This window comes from Ipomoea nil, unplaced genomic scaffold, assembly GCF_001879475.1.
Source record: "Ipomoea nil cultivar Tokyo-kokei standard unplaced genomic scaffold, Asagao_1.1 scaffold2297, whole genome shotgun sequence".
NCBI classification, from domain to species: Eukaryota; Viridiplantae; Streptophyta; class Magnoliopsida; order Solanales; family Convolvulaceae; genus Ipomoea; species Ipomoea nil.
The window spans coordinates 1,103,935-1,124,440 of NW_017618725.1; the positions used below are offsets into that span (position 1 = coordinate 1,103,935).

At 35.7% G+C, this 20,506-nt stretch overlaps 1 protein-coding gene across 1 annotated transcript; it reads right to left on the reverse strand.

The window, feature by feature from the left end:
* Positions 1-17,207: 17,207 nt before the first annotated feature.
* LOC109151904 (subtilisin-like protease SBT1.7) lies at positions 17,208-20,079 on the reverse strand. Its single transcript, XM_019299507.1, has one exon. The coding sequence runs from the start codon at positions 19,717-19,719 to the stop codon at positions 17,422-17,424; it is 2,298 nt and encodes a 765-aa protein (XP_019155052.1). The 5' UTR covers positions 19,720-20,079; the 3' UTR covers positions 17,208-17,421.
* Between the last annotated feature and the right edge of the window lie 427 nt (positions 20,080-20,506).

Sequence of the window (20,506 nt, forward strand, 5' to 3'; positions counted from 1 at the left end):
ATTACTATTTATATTTAAATTAAACATGTTAAAATTTAATTTAATTAATAATTATAAAATTAATAACAAAATTAAATAAAGTTGACAGTTGCATGCATAACATAAATTAGAAGAAAAAAATAATGACAAAACTAAATATAAAAGTTGGTAGTAGCATAGCATAAATTTTTTTTTAAAAAATTAATAACAAAATTAAATTAAAAAAAATGTTAACAAAAAGGGAGGCAAACAACACACAATTTTGATTAACAAATAAAAAAGATAACTATATTTCAGAGTGACTGCCAGCGGACGCGTGTTCACTGGGGCGAGGCGTGCACTACACGCACACGTCTCTCTCTCTCTTTTGTTTTTGTTTTTGTTTTTTTTTTCTTCCTCTACCAAAAACTAAACTTGAAGGAAAAAAGTTTGGACAAAAATCATCTACTGAGCTTTTATAGTCTTAACAAACTTCACAAAAATTCCTAATGGGGTTGCTCTTAGAAACGACATTTGTTTTGTTGCATTAAAAACTGTCACAAAATCACTAAATTGATTATAATAATTAAAATTTTAATAACAATTAAGTTAAGTTTTATTGTTTAATCAATATTGAATTAAGAAGATTTATTTTATTTTATTTATTTTATTTTATTTTTGAAAAATTGTTAAAGACATCAATTTTATTATCGATTATAACTATCTTCAATAATATCCATCTTTACTACTACTTTTACTATAAGTTTAAAATGCTCATTTTGATTATATCGAAAATAATTATTTTTATTTTATATTTATTATTTAATATTTAACAATTGTGCTAAACATTTACCTATTTTAATTTCGTGTTAGATTTGGTGTTTTATATTATATTATCTCCCCCCCCCCCCCCCCAACACACACACAACTTAACCGATCTGTTAAATTCATTTAACCAATACTTTATAACAAAACTATCAATAACTAAAAATTTTTAAAATATTTAACCATTGACCGAATTGAAATATTTTGTTTAAAATTTATTAGTTGAATTCTTCGATTCGATCGTTTTACAATTTTTCACTAATAATTAAATAATTAAAATTTTCAACTGTTAAGAAGATATATTTATTGTGATCATTAATTGAAAACGACGTAATTATATATATATATATATATATATATATATATATATATATATATATATATATATATATTTTGTAATTTTAAAAACTACCATTTTAACAATTAAAATTAAAATTCAAACCCAAACAGCTAATTCATAAAATCTATATCTATATCTATATTTATATATATATAATATATTGTAACTTAACAAAATTAACCCTTTAACAATTAAAAGTGTAAATTTAAACTAAAAATTCATATCCCTAAAATACTAAAATTCTTGTTTACATATTACAAATTATATTTTATTTTTGTTTTATAGTGTTTTTGTTTACAAATGTGATTGCATACTCATGTTTTAAATACTAATATTAGAACTTTTTAAAAATATTAATAATTATAAAAAATATTAAAACAATAATTATTTAGAATCATGACGAAATGTAAGTTATTGACAAAATATTCATTATTCTTATGGCGACAAAATTGGTGACATAAATATTTATGTCGCTTAAAACGCGATGGGATCATGGTAATTAGTTCTGTTATTATTTTACGACGAAATTTTGTGACGGATGACAAATTTTACGACGGAATCTTGTGATGGGAAGATGAAATTCGCAACGGAAACAGAAAGGATAGTTACGGGATCGCGACGATAATTTGTTCCGTCTTTTTTTTTTTTCGACAGAATTTTGTGACGGAATACAACATTTGCAACGGAAAGATTAGCGACAGAATCGCGACAATAATTATTTCCGTCGTTATATTTCACGGCAGAAATTTGCCACGGAATATGAGTTTCATGACGGAATATTTTTTCACGCGTTGGCGACAAAAAAAAGCGTTTCCGTTGCCAAAATCGTAACGGACTCGCGACACAATGATTTTCGTCGCCGACGTTGCAACGAAAAATTCCGTCACCATTTTCCATCGCCATCGCTCGCGACAAATTATTTTCGTCGCAAAATGAAATATGACAAGCCTTGACACTACGGAATGAATTCCGTCACGAAAATGTAAAATTCTGTCGTAAAACGTGATTTGCGACAGAATTTCGCGTTTTCGCTACGGAATTTTTCCGTCGCGAATCGCGATTTTTCTTGTAGTGCACGTAGTGCAGTCTAGAGTACGAGCATACCTTAAGTATCTCATAACTAACGCTATTGTCTTCTAGTGCGCAACACTAGGATTACTCGTATGTCTACCGAGTTCGTTAACCGCTAAGGCAATATCTAGCCTAGTACAACCCATTAGATACAGTTAAATTACCAATAATCTGAATGTATTCTCCGTTAGATGTACAACCTTCGTGATTATTGGCTAGTTGTACGTTAGTATCTAACATTGTCCAAGCCACTTGATTATCATCCTTTGCAAGGATTTAATCAACACAAATGAGATTGGCTTAGCACAAGACCATACGGTCTTCTCACAATTTTAATCCCGAGGATTAAATCTGTCAAACCCACACCTCTCATCTCATGTCAAATCTCAAATTTAACATGTTCTTGGTAGAATTGATCCGGTGATCGTTACTACCCACGTTGAGTTTATCGTGTATAGACAAATAGTAATAACCTCGTCTATCGTACGCATTACATAGACATTTATCACATTTGTTTATACTAAACTCGTGACACATCATTGTATGATAAACCTACATGCCAAATACTAAGGCAATTGTTTCAACCCATACAATGATCTCAGCAATTACAGACTTTCTTTCCATAGCGCGGAACCTCAAAACCCTCAGGTTGTTCCATGTCTATTAAGAAAGCAACACATCCATTTCGATGAACTTCCAAGTCTCGTTAGACGGCCATGGCAAGTGTCATACTAATGGATTCCATTCTCATCACAAGAGAATGTATATCGAAGTAACCATGGCACTCGTGTTGCATGTAATCTACAATTACAAGTCCGGCCATTTTACTTCAATATAACCAACCGGTTTTATCTTCCAACTAGTGATCTGTTAGGATCCAAAGGTTTTACAACCCGAAAGAAGATCAACCAGTTCAAAGTATGGTTCTCTAAGATAGAATCTACTTTACTCTCAGTAGCCTCTCTCGTGTTGGTCCATTTGTAGAAGTCACCACTTCTACATACGTTCAAGGCTCGTTTTCTAACAACCATGTCAGAAAATCCAATTTATTTTCTAGTAAACAAGTTAGAATATATGCGTCACATTCTAGCATGTACGTCAGAAAATCAGGACCAAAGGATTATTCAATCCTAGCTCTCTTGCTACGTCTAGCTTTGAGCTCGGGTTCTCTTTCATACCCTTCAACCATAGCTTCGCCGAAAGTTCCTTTCAACGTGCTAGGTCCTTTATTGAACCTTCACAAAAATACATTTTCAAAGAACGATGAATTTCTTGATTCAGTTTATTTCGTGTTCTTATGTACATCCAAACTCTTGGACTCGTGTACTGAGAACCAATACACACTTTTGACAAGACACCCCCACATTTCAGGCATTGGTAGGAAAACTTCCTACGTATCCACAATTCGTAAGAATTTCATGCAGGTAACCTTATTTAAAAGGTACTTACTTGTCCGACCCGAACTTATCAACGTCTTGATATTTTATGTTCGGCAACAACGTTCGATTGAGGTGAATACCGTACCGTACTCTCGAGTACGACACTAACGCTTGCGCTGAAATCACCAATAGGTGTTTCTTTTTTCACCACATCGATTGTTCGTAACCGCATTAATCCACGATTAATTTGGTTATTCTCTTTTATTCTTATAACGAATAAACATGTGTTGCACGTTAACACTTCTCATAGAAGCTAACAAATTAGCCTTTACAAATCCATTCGGTTTTGACCGAAAGGCCACAAACCCGAATCAGTGCTTCCAAAATCGAAGCACGAATCAGTGCTTAGTAATGAAGCACGAAACATGCCATACCAAGCACGAACCTTTGCTGTCAAATTAATGCACCGATTCCAAAGCAATCTCTATTGCTTTAAATTGTAAACTCACAGTAATATTCGGTTGCTTAATTTATAATTTCAGTGCTACTTAGCACAAGGATTATTAGTTAATTACACAATTAACCAAACCTCCTTTCGTGTTAATCACATAGCACTTTTACAATGCTAAATTTAATTAGCCACATACAAAAGGTTTAAGCTAAATAGATTAGCATTAAGACCAATCATAATCTAGCACTTTTATTGCTATTACCAAAGCACCAAATGCTTAAGTTTTCAACACCTAAAGCTGCAGCCACCAAGTGGCCGAAAGTGCCTAATTAGGCACTCTTCCTAGTGCTTAATAGCACTGTTACAGTGTTTTAATTTGCACTTCAAAGTGCCAAATTAAATTGCACTTTCCATTAGTGCTACAAAAGCACTATTCACCAAAACACAATTTGTCTCAAATTAAATATACTGGTATAATTTGGAATTTTTAATCAAGTTAATTATAACACAATTAACGAGAACAAGTCAACCAAATTTTCCGACTAGTTGAATCAAACTTATATAATCGTTCTCAGAATATTAATTAAAATATTCAACACTTGAGCTGTGACACTCACGATTATATAGTTATCCCAACTTTTGACAAATTGATCCTATTTTGAAATCTGTATCGTTCAACATGAATTAGAATCGAAGTTCTTTACAGGATTTCAACATGTAACACGCTTGTTACATTTCGTTCCGGCCGTTAAGCCATTTTAGCATTTTCCACACAATGCTCTGTGATGCACTACGCACCCATATTGAACCTTTTATATATTAAAAATATTACACAAGAATATTTCAAAATATACAAAGTTCAATACCCACAAATGGAACAATTCATTTTATTCAACAATAAAATGTATCACAAGGATACTACAACAATTATTCAAAATAAATAAATAGGAAAATTACATTGGAAACACATTTCCTTATTCCTATCTTGTAGTGATCCTTCAACCCGTATGCTTTGTTCCATTTTCCAATCGTCCACTCCACGAAGGGTGGTCCATAGCGCACATCGGGGGTACCTCGATTGTGACCTCACTCGTCCAACCATACACACGTTTTAAACATAGCGAAGTTGTCCTCAACTTTTTCACCAGGATGACGGTTCGCTTTGTAGTGGCATTTCTCCTTCTTCTCGTAATCTTCTTGAAAGCTAAGCTTCCGCTTGAGTTTCTTTCGATTACGGTTGAAATCATTGGTAACACTACCATAGTCCTCCGACCATGTAGTCATTACACCATCATAAGATCCTTCGTGGCTTTTAGCCGATCCACTAGGCAACACAATAGGTACCAATTGTGTGCCATTAGCCACTAGTCTACCGGATCGTGAACCAAAGTTCTCCGGAGCACCATTGTGTGTTTTTGCAACTCCCATGGAAATATTATTTCCAACGTTGCTGCCATCACCTGGCATCACGGAATGTGCAACATCATTGCCGTTCCTACCATTTGAATGTGCACCACGAGCAACATTCACGGATCCAACATTTTTGGAATCCACCGATTTGTTCATTATCAAAATAATAAGGTTTTAAGATTGTTGGTGATAACGAACCAAAATCGATTTAATATCGTAAAATAATATTTATATATACACACACAAGTATATAAAATATTATTTGATATTTTATCCGTAATATATATACACACACAAATATATATAAACGGACCCAAAGGTTATATATATATATATATATATATATATATATATATATATATATATATATATATATATATAGATTTTGGATCCGGTGCACACCCCCTTGGCAGATGAGCTCGTGAGCACCTTTTCTGACCCTTAATTAGTTTAGATGAATGGTCCAGATGATTTGGGCTTTTTTGCCACGTGCATCAGATTTAAGAGGACATTAGGGCTTGTTTTGTAATTTTTGCAATGGCTTTAATTATACCATGTATTTAATTTCGCCTGGGAAATCTGCATCTCTTCTGACCCTTCTTTCAACACTTCATCTTCTGCGTATTTCTCTTCCAGCCATAGTCCAACTCCCTCTCACTTTCTCCCTCTCCGTGAGTATTTTCGACATCCATCACTTTCTCCCTCTCCATCACAACTCTCGCGTTCAACATGGTTGGGTCTACTGTCCGCCGATCGAAGAGGCAACGGAGGTCTAACGGTGGTTCCATTGAAGGTAATCTCAATCCCCCTTATTTATGTCGATTCATTTTTTCTATCTAGGGTGTGTGGGGTTTTTTTGCTACTATTTTTTTCCGTTTCGGGGGGTTTTGGGTGTGCGTTCTGTGGGATTTTGGTGTCTGTGGCGGTCGGATGGTGGTGATTTTCCGGCGGCCATCCTCTCTCTCTTTTTTTTTTTTTTTTTTTTTTTTTTTTTTTTTTTATGGGTGTCTGGGAGGCGGGGACTGGGAGGGGGAACTGGGTAGTTACGGTTTAGGGTTTACGGTTTCGGTTAATGTTGTTTTTTTTGCTGTATTGTGTATGGTTTTTCGGACAATGTCAACCACTTTGTGTCTTCCTTCTTTTTTTTTTTTTCCAACCCAGAATGGGGTGTGGGTTTTGGATTTTTTGGTGGGGTAAATGCATATGGGTCCAATAGTTTTGTGTGATAGTGTCTGGAGTTGTAATCTGCATTATGGTTTTGTGTTTCCATTTTTTTCGTGATGGGGGTGGTGGGCTACTGGTTTTGGGTGGGGTGGTTGTTGCGTTGTAGTTGTTACTCTATGCATGTTAGGGGTAAGGTGTGTCAGGTTTGTTACTGTTGGTTTTATTTCGGTTTTGTACGTATGTGTGTTCCACCACTTGTATTGGTTGTTTGTGTGCTTATTTTTTTGTTGTTTTTTGGGTTTTTTGGGCTTACGTAATCAGTGGCATAGGTTTGTGCGTAGCAGTATGTTCCTTTGTGCAGGTTAGAGTGTAATGTACAAGCTAATTGACACTAGTTTTTTTAACGGGGGTTTTTCATTTTGGTTGGTGCGCGTCTGATATTCGGTCGTTGCATGCTTTGTAATTTATTTATTATTTCGTAGGGGTTCGGGGGGTCGTGACTATTGGTGGTGGTTTGTGCGTTTGTGTCTGTGATCGTGTGCAAGTTAGATTTAAAGTGTGGTTGGGGAATTGCTACTGCTTGTTTTGTTGTTTTTTTTTTCTTTTTTAGGCGGGTGCACCACTGTTTTTGGGTTGGTGCGTGTTTTTTGTTTATTGGTCGAGGTTTTTGGGGTTTGCCTTGTTAGTTGTGGTGGTTTGTGCGTAGCAGTGTCTTACCGTTTGCAAGATAGGGTGTGGTTTAGTTGCTAATTGGCACTATTATTTATATTTTCCTGTCTTTTTCATTTAGGTTGGTGCGTTTCTGTTGTTGGGTCGGTGCGCCTTCATTATACTTATTTTTTGCTGAGCCGGTAGGTGCTGCCAATGTGGTTGATCCTTTGCATCGGGCTGAGGTTGCTGCTGTTTTTGATGAACCCGCACAACCAGCCCCGGATTTGGATGTTGTGTCGGATGTTGTGCCGGATGAGGTTGATGAAGTTTTATTTCCCCCTCTCAAGTGCCGGATGAGGTTGATGAAGTTATGACATATCAGCATCATGATAGTTTTCCCCCCATCCATATTGTAAAACACACATTATTTCTTTATAGCCTCACTGTGAGTCATGACTTGTTGTACGCCTTCTCTAAATTGCTTGGGTGTCAATTTCATTTTTACTTTTTAAAAAATCCAGTCCGTGTTACGTGTATGGTGTAAAAATGCATGTTACGAATGTTAATCACTATGCACATGTTGTATAAGCTTTCACGCATGGATGGGTCGCATGACGGTAAGCCTATATCAGTATAATGCACAGACGATTACTACTACACGCACCTAGCCCCTAAGCTCCCATCATATATACATGATGTCATAAACCCGGACGGGTTGCATATGCTTATATGCATCCACGCTACCACATACCAGTTGTTTCCTGAGGTTCATAGATAGCCCTAATTGATAGTCCGTTCTTCCCATCAACTAACAAATTAGTAACCGCCCTATTGGTAATATGCACATACCAATACACGACTACGAACCGTCAAGTGCATACTCAGCCATAATGAACGGACTTTTGTTACTCCACGCACCCGGCCCCTAAGCTCCCTCTATACATACACGCCCTAATAAACCCGGCAGGGTTGCACAAGCTTATATGCAATCACGCTACCGCATAAACGAAAAAATAAGCAACGGAAATGTTGGTATTACGCACATGCGAACGCACGACTATGCACTGACATAGTGCCTAATCATCTATAATGCACTGACTATTGTTACTACACGCACCTGGCCCCTAAGCTCCCATTATATATACACGACGTAATATAGCCGGAAGGGTTGCAGAAGCTGGTATGCAGCCACGCTTCCACATAACTGTTGTTTCTAGAGGTTCACAAATACCCCTATTTCGTAGGTCCTTCGTCACGTAAAAAAAAAAAAAAAAAAAGTAAAAAACGCAAATACAGGTATTATGCACACGCCAATATGAAGTAATGCACCTACCGGTGGTTGGTCCAGCCATTAATGAAGTGCGTTTCTTGGTTCCCTGAAGATTTAACGATTCATCTCCTCAATTACCATAAATTATATCCCTAATTAATGCTTAAGATTCCATTACTATTAATGCTATAAATAGTTCAATAACTACAATTACAGTTTAATCCTTTTGGTTAATATATATCATTTCTTCTTTTAATAATCTCTAATTATCTGAACCATTGATGGAAAATTAATCAATGGATAGCATGAGGTCTCATGACCTCATTTATCAAAGGGGGTGCACCAGATTCGAAGCCTATATATATATATATATATATATATATATATATATATATATATATATATATATATATATATATATATATATATATATATATATATATCTACGAGAAAGATATACCAATATATATCAACCAGAAATTGGAACTAATAATCCTCAGATTATAAGTCTAATCCAACGTATATATCAAAAGAGGGAGAACGGATTTTTGCTTAAAAGTATAATCCAACAACAAGAAAGAAGGGGAAGAAGAAAGAAATGTACGAGTTAGGCGAGATGCCTTTTTTTCCTTAAAACCTTATTTGCCACCTCCCAAAAGTGCTAGGAGTGTTGTGGCCTAGGCTTTCCAGGATAAAACGTACAACGGTTCGACGTTTGAGCACCCAAACGAACGAACCCGACGAACTAGAGCATGGGACGAACACAGCTACAAGAAGGGAGTAGGAGCAAAGATTTTGGAGCTGGGAAAACATAATTTCAGTGTTGTGTGTGTTGTTTTCAGTCTGTATATAAACACTGCTGCTACACCCCTTCTTATATAGGAGGTGAGGAATCAATAGCATTTAGTTTAGCATTTAATCCACGATTTGTAACACCTGAAACAGAAGATTAATTCTGTAACAGTCCAGAACCAACGAATGGTTCGCGCTGTTTCAGCTTAGTTACTTTCGGGATGCACGAAAGTTCGTGCTTCAGTACACACGAAACTGAACTCTCGTGTGTGCTCACAACACGAGAGTCAAACTCTCGTGTAAGTCACACGAGAGTTCGAACTCTCGTGTGACCTCATGACAGCGCACGAGAGATCACTTGATCTCTCGTGGTATGGCCATATAGCGTTGGAAAACTGTACAGAAATTGGCATAACTTAGCCCACAAGGACGACATTCATGCTCCCAGGTGCCGGCGCACACGAGCTCGGGCTTGAATCAAGCCTGTTCGATCTCGTTTTTAGTTGGAATTTGATTTGCACCCCCCCCCCCCCGCACGAGAGAGCCTCTATGCTATACAATTCTACAAGCTCCAAAAGAGCTCTTGTATAAAAGGGGGGTGAAATCCTCTTTCCAAATCAATGTGGGACAAAGCTCACTTTTCCCTTACATTTTTCCAACTCAATGGGTCTACTTTGAGAATCAATATCTCATTCACCCATTATCGTTTTGAGCGTACAATATATCAATCTCTTCGTCTCACTACGAAGAACCCGAATCCACTTTGACCTGATCCAAATCGGAAGTGGACTCCACTGATAATTGTACCACAAAATAGCCACTTAACATTTCATTTTATGCCATTTTAATGCTATTTTTCTAACAATATATATATATATATATATATATATATATATATATATATATATATATATATAGCATTAAATGTTATATAAAACTTATATTTATGTTAAAATTGCCAATAGTTTGAGTAGCTTAGTTGATTGAACTCAAAATTTGATGTTAAAAAGCTTATGTCATTATCAACATTTTTCATTTTCTTCTCTTATTTATTTTATCGCTTTCATTTCTTCACAGGATAAGTTAAATATTTTTTAGTTTACTTTTTATGAATCATTTAATTAACAAATTAAATGCACTTCTAGTCAACTTTTTATGAATCATTTAATTAATGTAGTATAAAAGTTCATATTATACTTTATTGTATTCGAATTAATTTAGAAAAAATAATCTAAGTAAAATAATTTTAAATTTAAAAGTACTTCGTATTTATGAATACAATGTTATTCAAATTATTTTATCTAATGGAATAAGGTTCAAAACTGGCCACTGAACGTAACCTGAAAGGCTGAAAATGCAATTAGGCCATTGAACGAAAAAAAAAAAAAAAAAAAAAAGTGCAATTAAGTCACTGAACACTCCAAAAACGTGCAATTAGGCCACTGAACACTCCAAATGTATGTAATTTCACCGGATAGCAGGTTACTATCAATTTTAGCAGGTTACCTGCTTACGTGGCAGCTGAGTTGGAATTTTTAATAATAAATAAAAAAATTGAAAAACAAACTTAAATAAAAAAAATGATAGGGTTCAGTGAAAAAAATTTACCTGCTTACGACGTTTTTTTGTTTTTTTGTTTTTTTTTTTAATTTAAATTTTTTAAAATTTATTAAAAATTATTTTAAAATTATTAAAAATATCAACTCAGCTACCACGTAAGCAGGTAACCTGTTAAAATTGATGGTAACCTGCTATCAGGTGAAATTGCATACATTTGGAGTGTTCAGTGGCCTAATTGCACTTTTTTTTTTCGTTCAGTGGCCTAATTGCATTTTTAGATTACGTTCAGTGGCCAATTTGAACCTTATTCCTTATCTAATTGATTATGTTCCATATTTTGTCATAAATATTTTCACATTTTCATTTCACTCAGGTATACTTTTTGTTCCGACCCTAACTATCATGTAATATAGCAAAACATTCTATTGTAATTTATAATGTATTTTGTATTTTAATCTTATTATGATTTTTTGATATTTTGTCATTGACATTTATAACGTCATTTAATCTTCATCCCCACTCAAATGATTTTTTGGATCCGTTCCTGGTTGTTAAGAACACCAACTTCCAAAACTAATACACTGATAATTTAATCTGATAGGGATTATTATAAACACACACACACACACACAAGATTGAACAAGATCAACGGTGTACAATGGTATACAGGTTCACCGTTAAAAACTTATTCATTGATTTCAATTTCAATAAGAAAGGTCTTAGGTTCAAACCTCATTCCAATCAAAGTTGGCATAATTAGTACTCTATTTTACTCTTATTAAATTAAAAATAATAATTTAGTATCTACAACAAAAAATAATACATATGCATTTTTTTTAATTTAGAATTATGTGTCTACAATGTCTTTATTCAAAAAAAATTATTCATTATCAATAAATTAAATAAGAGAAATAATTTCATTAGTTATATTATATTTATTTTTCTCCAATATAAAATTTCTTTGCATTCAAATTCATCAATTGATTATATTCGCTACATTGTCCCTACAATGTATTTATTAGAAATAATTATTCATTATCAATAAATTATTAAGAGAAATAATTTTATTAGTTATATTGTCTTTATATTTCTCTAATGTAAAAATTCTTTACATTCAAATTCAATTTATCATCAATTGATTATATTCACTACGTTGTCTATTATCTTTTTTGTGCACTATTTTTTAACTAAATATCAAAGTTATAATACAAAATAATGCTATATATTTGTTTACCAAGTATTTTATTAATACCATGAAAAAACTAAAAAACTATAATTAATAAAACCAATCATATTAACTACTTGAGGGATTTGTTGACAAAGAGAGTATTCAAATCACACAACAAATTGAAGTGAGATGTCCAAAACTAAAGCAACACACAAGTTTCAAACCTTTGAATTCTTAATTGAAATACAATAAACACATATATTCTTACCATTTCTTCATGAAGCCTTTTAAATTTAATTTAAAACTTTTAATTTTTATTTCAAAACTAGTTAGGTAAAAGTTAAATATTGGGCCTCTAAAATTTGGGGCCCTGTGCGATAGCCCAACTTTCACAACCCAAAATTCGGGCATGCACTACACCACTCCTAAGATCTAGGTTGTCCAATCTCACATTTCGGCAAATTATATCATGCACCACGGTGCATGATCAATCATGCACCGCGCGTCCTTTTTTTAAATGAAAAGAAACAGTGTTTGTTTTCCGTCGTTTTGCACCCTTTCGCAAAAAGTAATCCTGTTATTCAGTGTCATTTTGTATACACTGCAATTTCAGTTCAACACAACTACAGTTTCATTTCGATATAACTATAGTTTCATTCGATATTTATAGACTCAAATATGTGAAAATGTTATTTAATTTTATTTTATATACACTATAGTTTCATTAAAACACAACTACATGATCATTTTGATATAATTACAGCTTCATTGTACAATATACACTCAAATATGTGAAATGTTATTCAGTTTCATTTTATATACACTGCAGTTTCATTTCACTATAACTACAGTATCATTTTAATATAACTGCAATGTCGATTTAGATATATTGTAGTGTCAGTTGGTGTTTAATACACCAAACAAACAGACTCCGTTAACTATAACGGCGGGCCGTTTCTTTACTTAAAGAAACGGCGCCGTTTTTACCGCGGTACATAACGACTGCACATTTCAATGGTGCGCGTTGGAGTTCATAGTTTCACACCTAAGCTGTGGTTCTTATTTTACATTTAGCTTTTTCATAAAGTAAATCTTAAATATTCTTTTCTCTCGTCAAAATTTTATGAAAAATACAGTTAATCCATCAAATTTCTCTCTCTTCTTTTTTCAAATATTTGTTTTTGAGATAAACAAATATTAAATTTAATAAAATTCATTTAAACTTAAAATAATATTTAACTTCACTACTGCCAAATATTATCTAACCTTTAGTACCATGTTTAAGATTCTCAAATACACATCTACTATCTACTATATATATATATATATATATATATATATATATATATATATATACTAATAAGAGCACAAGAGAGTTAGGCCTATAATGGGTAGAAAAAATGGCGGTCACAGATTTTAATCAAATGAATGGCTCAGATTGATTAAAAGATTGATCAGATTTAAATTTTACACTAAAATACCCACACACCGTTACTAATTCCGTTAAAATGTTAAGAATTGCCGTTAGTTCACCGTTAACTTACTCATTAAAAAAAAAGGTCTTAGGTTCAAACCTCATCCCAATCAAAGTTGGCATAATTAGTACTCTATTTTACTCTTATTAAATTATATAATATATAAATAATAATTTAGTAGTTACAACAAAAAATAATACATATGCATTTATTTAATTTAGAATTATGTGTTCACAATGTCTTTATTCAAAAAAAAAAAATTATTCATTATCAATAAATTAAATAAGATAAATAATTTTATTAGTTATATTGTCTTTATTTTTCTTCAATATAAAAATTCTTTATATTCAAATTTATTAATTGATTATATTCGCTACATTGTCCTTACAATGTCTTTATTCAGTGAAAAATAAATTATTAATTATCAATAAATTAATTAAAAGAAATATTTTCATTAGTTATATTGTCTTTATTTTTCTCAAATGTAAAAATTTTTACATTCAAATTCATCAATTGATTATATTCACTACATTATCTATTATCTTTTTTTGTGCACTATTTTTCTAATTAAATATCAAAGTTATAACATAAAATAATGCTATATATTTATTTACCAAGTATTTTATTAATACCATGAAAAAATTTAAAAAATATAATTAATAAAGCCAACCATATTAACTACTTGACAGATTTTGTGACAAAGAGAGTATTCAAATCACACAACAAATTGAAGTGAGAACTACCTCGCAATGACCTTGTTTGACAATCAGCAGTTAGCGGTTAACGTTAACGGATTATACAAGCGGATTTGACCAGCGAATTTATTTAATCATTAACATTGGGTAGAAAAAATGACCGCCAAATTATTAAATCAAATGAATGGTTCATATTGTTCAGGTTTTAATTTTTTTCTTTTAAGATTTTCTAATTTATCCTTAATTATATGATTATCCATTTAACTTTTCCGTTAATTCACCGTTAGTCTAATTCTTATATTAAAGTCTAATATAGAATTATAACTACACCATTAATCTAATGCTAATATTAAAGTCTTAATAGAACTTAACCACAAATCCTAATGTCGGAATCTCCTCAAACAATATTAGTATATATTTCATATTTTATGCCCTAATTTTTTGTTCTCCCTTATGTCCCGTATTTGGTTTCAACCATACCTATACAATTATTTTATTGACAATTATAATCAATATTGACTATATTATCTTGCATTTGTAAACTTAGAATTACCTATTTAACTCGCACGGGCTTAGCTCAATGGTTTAGTGGGTAGTATTTGGGAGAAGAGACCAAGGTTTGAACCTCGGCGGCGGCAATGCGGGAATTATGTCCAAAGTGGGCAGATTCCTTGTGCGTATCAGCATTTGGCCCTGTCTACTGAACCATTGAGTCACTGTGATTTACAACTTCCCACAATGCTCTGTCGGGTCGGAGTGTGGGGGAGCTCTTGGAGTTGAGTCACTGTGATTTACAACTTCCCACAATGCTCTGTCGGGTCGGAGTGTGGGGGAGCTCTTGGAGTTGGAGACTCAACCTTTGGGAGAAGAATTACCTATTTAAATACGCAAATTCAACCTCCAATTATCTATGCATGAACAATTTCAATATAATCTTGCCTTAATATACTTTAAAGTACTTATTTAAAAAAAAAAAAAAAAAAGCATTGAGCATTATCCCAATCGCGCAATGCGCGTAAAAAACTAGTTTACTATATAAATATCTAACATAAGCTTGATACAAATCACATGTCTCTTTGATGTAAAAAAAAATGCTCACATATATGTCTCTTTAATTAAAAAAAAAAAAAATTTCTTTGATGTAAAAATATGCTCACATATGTCTCTTTATATTAAAAAAAAAAAATCAATAATTATTATTTAAACTAGTATTTTTGTCCGTATGAATTTATTATTATATATTAAGAATATTTAGATCAATATATAATTATTTAAATTACAACATCAAATATTATATCGTGCAATTGAATGTCTATTCAGATCAATTATCTTACGAGCCAAAGTTAAGTTGTTCATCCAGATCAAACATCTCATTAGTGTAGAAACGTATTTGATTATCTTTTTCAGAGTTTATGCAGAGTCGATATTATTCTCATAATTAAGAATTGTTAAACATTTATGCTAATTTAATTCATAGTTAAAGCTATCAAATAAAATATGATTAATAATAAGAAAAGACGATTTGAGTATATTATTACAAGACAAAGTATACATTTATACTCTAACATGCATGGATATCCATAATTAATATTCGCGCGCACACACACATCCAACGTAAGATCATGGGACGCCGTGGCGGCTTGCATCGGCGGGGGAAAGTTGAGGTCCGGCGAGACCCACGGCGGGGGTGTTGGTGGGGGCGTCGGTAGAGCTGGCGGCGCCGCGGCCGATAATGGGTTGTTGGTGTCCCTCCGCGCCGTATCCCTGTTTCTTGTAATCCTCTAAATCTTTGTATTGCGTGTATGGACTGCTCTTCACCGGCAACCCTTCCAATTTCCCCTTCTCTTCTGCTTTCTTCTCCATCTTTCTTCTTCTTCTTCTTCTGAGTTCAATTTTTTTGGATTTCTTCAATTGTCCATATATTCTGATGTACGTATATAAAGTTTAACTGTCACGGTAATGGCACGCAGTTGGCATCCTCAGCTGACACGTGTCGCGTACTTGTCAGAACTGCGAATGAGGTGTAAGCTGCCGCTTAATCCCAGGATGAAATCATGTCTTTTGTATATACAACGTTAACTGTTACGTTTGCTTTTTTAATAATAATTTTTAATGGAAAAAGAAAGGCCCATTTTAGCATGGGTTTTTAATCTTCATAAAATATTGAAATTTCAGCCAGTCCAAATTAAAACCCAAGATCACATCAGGCCCAAAGTAGAAACACACGGCCCATTTAGGACTGATTTTTTTGTTTTTGTTTTTGTTTTTGTTTTGTCTGTTTTTTTTTTTTGTTTGTTTTTGTTTGTTTTTTTTTTTTAAATTCCAACCTAAGTTTCAAGAAAGTAATTAATTTATTACTCCATATGACGAGAGAAACATGTAGCCACTATTTGAAGGTATGTACAGAGCATATTAAAAAGGTATTGACAAGAATTGATTTTGGAGCTTTTCGATACAATAATTATGTTTCATTTGTCTACTCTTTTTGGGCTATTACTCAGCATTATTATTGACTATGAATCTGGTGAAATCATCTTCTTAATGAAGGATGTTGATGGTGAATTGGTGATGGCGAGTGATACATTATTGCATGGCCGCAGTCAATTATATATCCATCATTTCTTAAATGAATTGAATATAAAACTAACTCTATTATTACGATGCGGGCACTTCTTCAATTCCACGTTCCATCGCGACCTAACCCTTTCTTGTGTCTGCCCATTTTATTCACAAAAATTAATAATACTTAATAGTAACAGTAACACCAAACAATACTAAATACGGTAAGCTTAATTGCTTGTTGTCTCGAAACACTAACTTATCAAAACCACTAAACATGTTCTTCCCAACAACTAAACATGTTACCAAAACGGAATATATAACTAAACCGTGCACGCATATCTAATCTCGGTTAAGGAACGTACTCTTGTATAGCTTCAACCAAATTGCAATTGGGATCGGAATTGGGATGGGGACACAATATAATGCTGTACAAAAGTGCAAAGAAAACACTGAAATTTGGTAGAGAAACAAACAGCGCAGAATTCGATAAATTACAACGTTAAATAATGTTACAAGCTTACAGCACTCACTCCTTTGAATGAGTAACAAATAAAATACAGCAGAGCAGGGAAGGAGGCTAGCAAATTTATTACATAATAATAATAATAATTAAGGAGAGTATACATTAATTATATTCCTTCCTATGTTTTCTACGACCAAGAAATGGCCACCGGACTTCCCACTGTATGCTTCCCGTCAGACCACTCGATTCTCCCGAAAACGTTTGTGTCGGCCGCCATTGCCGGAGCACTGAACGTTACGGTGTACGATTTCTTCTCGTTTGTCTGCCTGAAACTTAGCGTCTGAGGTTCAACCAAGATTTTCACGGAACTGTTTGGTACGTTAACGGAGACTTTGTATGTTCCGGCTTCTCCCACGTTGGTCAGGGTTCTGGTGTACTTAACTGATGAACTTGAACCGCCGCCGCCCATTTGCGACGCGAATGAAACGGCGAATGAAGGGTAATTGAGGTCTGTAACGCTGTATTTCTTGGTGGAATCGCAGGTGAAATTCCTTCTCGCTAGAGTGTTGATTTGCGATGGAGTGTAGCCCAAGGAACAGAGGAAATTCAGGTAATCAACGACGTTCATGTCGTAAACCAGTCCCGGGCTGAGAGCCGACACCGGGTCGACGTGACCCGACCCGTGATCGAACGGGTTGGATGGCTTTCCCGTGGCTACGTCGACCAGCGCGCCGCCGCCGCTTTTGTAGGCCGTGTATGCGGTGGTCATGAGAGCTGAGCGGATGGCGGCTGGGCTCCAGTCAGGGTGCGCGCCTTTGAGCAGCGCGGCTAAGCCGCTCACGTGGGGACACGACATTGACGTGCCAGATATGATGTTGAACGCTACCCGTCTAGGGTCGTCGGATAACCCGGTGGGACCCACCGCGCCGGTCCAACCGGCTATAATGTTCACTCCGGGTGCGATGATATCCGGTTTTAGTATTTCCGGGGTGATTGAGTTCGGACCCCGGGAACTGAACGCCGCAACCACCGGCGACGGTTCAATCCCCACCTTCGTTCCCTCGAATAGAATGGTGGCCGTTGGATTAGAATCCGAGAACAAGTAAGTCTTAAGCTCGTCCCCGGTTTTTTGACCCACGGCGGTGGCCGGAAGCAGATGGGCATCCGCCACCAGCTCCTCCCCATTCATGGCGGTGTTCGTCAACACCATTCCGGCTCCGCCGGCGGCTTTTACCTCCGAACCCTTCTGAACCCTAGCATTTATTCCCCGTTCGCAGAGTACAAGTTTGCCCTTCACCCTCTCAGGATCCAAAGTGCCCATCAAACAGAGATTTCCATTTGTAGCATTGCTAGCATTGCCGGCATAGACAAAAGGAAGCATTTTGTTAGGCAGCGACTCGCCTTTAAACAGAGAAACGCCGGAATAGTTCTTCCCGTTGCCGAGGCTAACAAACGCCGGAAAATCACGATCCAGAGTTCCGGCGCCGACGGTGGTAATCCAGGGTGCCAGGTTAGACACACTGTATTGATTAGGACCGGCGTTGCCGGCAGAGCACGAGACCAGAATCCCCTTCTCCATGGCGGCGAAAGCTCCCATGGCAATGCTGTCTCTGTAGTAGTCCGAGGTTCCTCCGCCGAGGGACAACGAAAGGACGTTGACGTTGTCTTCAATGGCCTTGTCCATGGCCGCCAATATGTCGGAGCTGAAACACCCGCCCATCCAGCAGACTTTATAGACAGCCAGTCTAGCGCGCGTGGCCATTCCACGAGCAGATCCCGGCGCGTAACCCAGAAGGTTAGCACCGGCGACGACAGAGCCAGCTGCGGTGGACGCCGTGTGGGTCCCATGGCCGTCGTCGTCTCGCGGCGATTTGGACTCTTTAGACTCGTCGATTGGCCCCAGAGTGGCTTCGTAACCCACGGAGAAATACCTGGCGCCGATGAGCTTTCTGTTACAATCCGACGCTTTGAAATTCTTTCCGGTCTGGCACACCCCTTTCCACGAACTCGGGACCGGCCCAAGACCATTGTCGTCGAAGCTCTTGCTCTCCGGCCAAGCCCCGGTATCCAACACCCCCACGATAACGTCAGTCGCCACGTCAGACTCCGGGAAAAACTCCGCGTTCTTGTCCAGCCCCAAAAACGACGGCGTCCGCGTAGTATGAAGCTCATACTTGATCTCCGGCAGCACCGACAAAATCCCGGGCTGATTTCCCAGGGACTCCGCTTCCTCCGCCGTAAGCCTGGCGGAGAATCCATGTACAGCATTTCTATACACATACATCATCTCCGCCGACTCAGAAACAGATTTAAGCGACGCATCATACCAGTGACTATGATCCTCAAACCCAGCCGGCATCTCCGATTTCGCCATATGAACAATATACGTCTGTTTCTCCCCGGAACCGTAACACAGTTCCAGGAGCACAGAAGCCATCACTACACACACAAACATTTTACAGTGTCCCATCTTCCCCTTCACCATCCAAACAAATAAGGCAATGGAGGAGAAAACAGTGAGAGAGAAACGGTGGGTTATATATATATATATAGACGCGAAAGGGAAAGCTAAAGCTTTCTTGAATGTGAAACGCTGAAATCTTAGCCCCTCTATCTTTCTGCAGAGTGTATGAATTTTTGGAGTGAGTGAGTGACAGTGGAGTGGGCGGTGGCTATTTGTCGTCTGGTTTGTGTGTAGAAATGGGAAAAAATGATTGATGATTGATTTGCAACAACAAAAGATCCATCCTTTCAGAAAATGAATGGAGTGATGTTTACTCGATCTTGGACGCTAAATCATGTATAAAACCAATGGAAAATGACAATTATGAAAGACAACAACATATAAAATAGCCAAGAGATATATATTAAATTCGTGGAAGTTAAAGAAGGTGCACCTACGTGGGTGGACAATATTACTGTCACACCCTTTTACTTCAATTATATTCCCATACCAATCTTTCACCTTTCACCTTTCACCTATTTCATTAATACTATACATATCCTCACCTTTCAACTAGGTGGTAAATAATACAACTAAATTAAATCCGCATAGGCAATTCAATTTATCACATAAATAAGATTTGGGAACGATAACAACCCAAGATGAGTCTCAGCAAGTACAGTGTGTGGTAGCAACCTCTCAAAGTGAAAGGCTTCTTGTGTACAGTAAGCAAAGGTCATTACCATGCTTTACATTCACTCAGATTCTCTGTCGGACCGGAGTGTAAATGACCCATATTCAAGCTCTTTAAACCAATAAAAAGTATAAT